The sequence below is a fragment of the Vigna umbellata genome, chromosome 6 (assembly GCF_029865625.1).
Source record: "Vigna umbellata cultivar VRB3 chromosome 6, Vumbellata_1.0, whole genome shotgun sequence".
Taxonomy (NCBI): Eukaryota; Viridiplantae; Streptophyta; class Magnoliopsida; order Fabales; family Fabaceae; genus Vigna; species Vigna umbellata.
The window spans coordinates 35,126,990-35,128,987 of record NC_142170.1 but is presented as its reverse complement, the minus strand read 5'-3'; the positions used below and the strand labels follow the sequence as shown (position 1 = coordinate 35,128,987).

General features: G+C 37.7%; 1 protein-coding gene across 1 annotated transcript; it reads right to left on the bottom strand.

The window, feature by feature from the left end:
* Window positions 1-925: 925 nt before the first annotated feature.
* Window positions 926-1,567, bottom strand: LOC148197329 (uncharacterized). Its single transcript, XM_088093666.1, has one exon. It carries the CDS (start codon window positions 1,565-1,567, stop codon window positions 926-928), a length of 642 nt encoding a protein of 213 aa, XP_087949792.1.
* Window positions 1,568-1,998: the final 431 nt, after the last annotated feature.

The window sequence follows — 1,998 nt, the reverse complement described above, 5'->3', positions numbered from 1 at the left end:
TTATAGAAGAAATAGAGAAAGGTTACTATGTTTATAATTTTTTTTTAACTCTTTGAAACTATTTTTTGGCAAAGAATGTTCATTTGCATATCATTTTTTAAAGAATGTTCTTATATTCTAAAATATTTCTTTTGTTATAGCTTGTATGACGTGAATTAGTGTGAAACAATATTAAGTGAAAATAAAGGAGATAACTATTGTAGGGAGGGTCAACACACACACATACACATAGATCTCCACACTAGTAAGATATTGTCCGCTTTGGGCCAAGCCCTCACGAATTTGCTTTGGTACCACTCCAAAAGGCCTCTTACCAATGAAGGTATCTTATGTGTATATAAACCCATGTCCATCTCTTATTTTATCTGATGTGGGACTTTGTTTGTACCCAACATCCTCCCCTCAAACAAAGGACTATGGTTCTTCTAACTCCCCTATAGCGGAATTCTTTTTTTATCCTCGAGTACACCATGGTCAACACTCTCTTTCACGATCCATGGTCACAACACGAAGCATATCTTGCTCTCTACCTCTCATGACTCATCTGGTTATCTGTCGACCACCTGCCAAGGCTTCACCTGATCATGGAGGGATGTACTCGTTTGAGCCCGGTCACCAGACCTGCACCATGGGCCTGCACCATGGGCTCTAATACCATTTTTTTTGTCGGTCATGTGATTTCTACATCCACTATCAATGAACCAAATATTATCTTGCTCTGCATTATTTTCTTCAACATACATCATTAATAATTGTTCCTCCTCTTAATCTAGATTCGTGTAATGGATTGTCTTCTTCCAGTTTGGACACTCATATTGAAAGTGTCCCAATTGATGAAAATTAAAGCATTCAATGGTTGCTTTGTTAAAGAATCTACCTCGGCCTTTTCCTCCTCTTCTAGTTGTTGTCTCGTCATATGTAATATTCAATGTTTGTTCATCCCCTCCTTTTCTCCATAATAGTTTTTGTTCATGAACAAGTAAGGAACTTTGGAGTGCATCAACGTAAGGTTGTCGATGTCGTGTGCTTCTTCGATGGAACACACAATGTATTCGTAGTTCTCCGTGAGAGTTCGTATAATCTTTTCAACAATTGTTGTATTCGTCATGTCTTCTCGATAATTTCTCATGTCAACGGCCACCACCATGACTCTTGCGATATAGTCGTTCACCGTCTCTCCCACCTTCATCTCCAAAAGCTCAAAGGCCCTTCCGAGTCTTTGAAGTTGAGCACGTTGCACCCTTGCATTTCCTTGACATTTGATTTTCATTGAATCCCAGAGTTGTTTGGAAGTCTCCTTCTGAATGATGATTTTCAAAATAGATTTGTCAATAGCTTGAAAAATATAGTTTTTAGCCTTTAAATCCTTCAGTCGCATCTCGTCTAATGTTTTCTTTTGCATCGCTGATAGACTTTCTTCCTCCTCATGCCCTTTGTAACCTAATTCTACCACGTTCCAATACTTTTTCGACCTCAAGAGATTTTCCATGAGAAGACTCCAATGATCATAGTCCCCATCAAATTTGGGAATGGAGGTTTGTACAAAATTGTTTGCCTCAACTGTCATATTTCACACTCGTATTTTTGCTCTCACTCTCGCACTTTATTAGGCTTCTATTGAAGCTCTGATACCAGCTTTGTTGGGAGGGTCAACACACATACATACACATAGATCTCCACACTAGTAAGATATTGTTCACTTTGGACCAAGCCCTCACGGGTTTGCTTTTGGTTCCACTCCAAAAGGCTTCTTACCAATGGAGGTATCTTATATGTATATAAACTCATGTCCTTCTCTTATTTTATCTGATGTGGGACTTTGTTTGTACCCAACATAAATGGTTTCGTATGCTCATGGCTAGTCAGATGTGACAAATAATGCTTGTAGTGTGTTTTATCAGTCGATTCCTTTAATTGTTATCTTAAACGATAATTAAACATAATTCAAATTAAGTGAATTAGTTTAAAATACAGTGTTTTTTTGCTTCAACATTTACA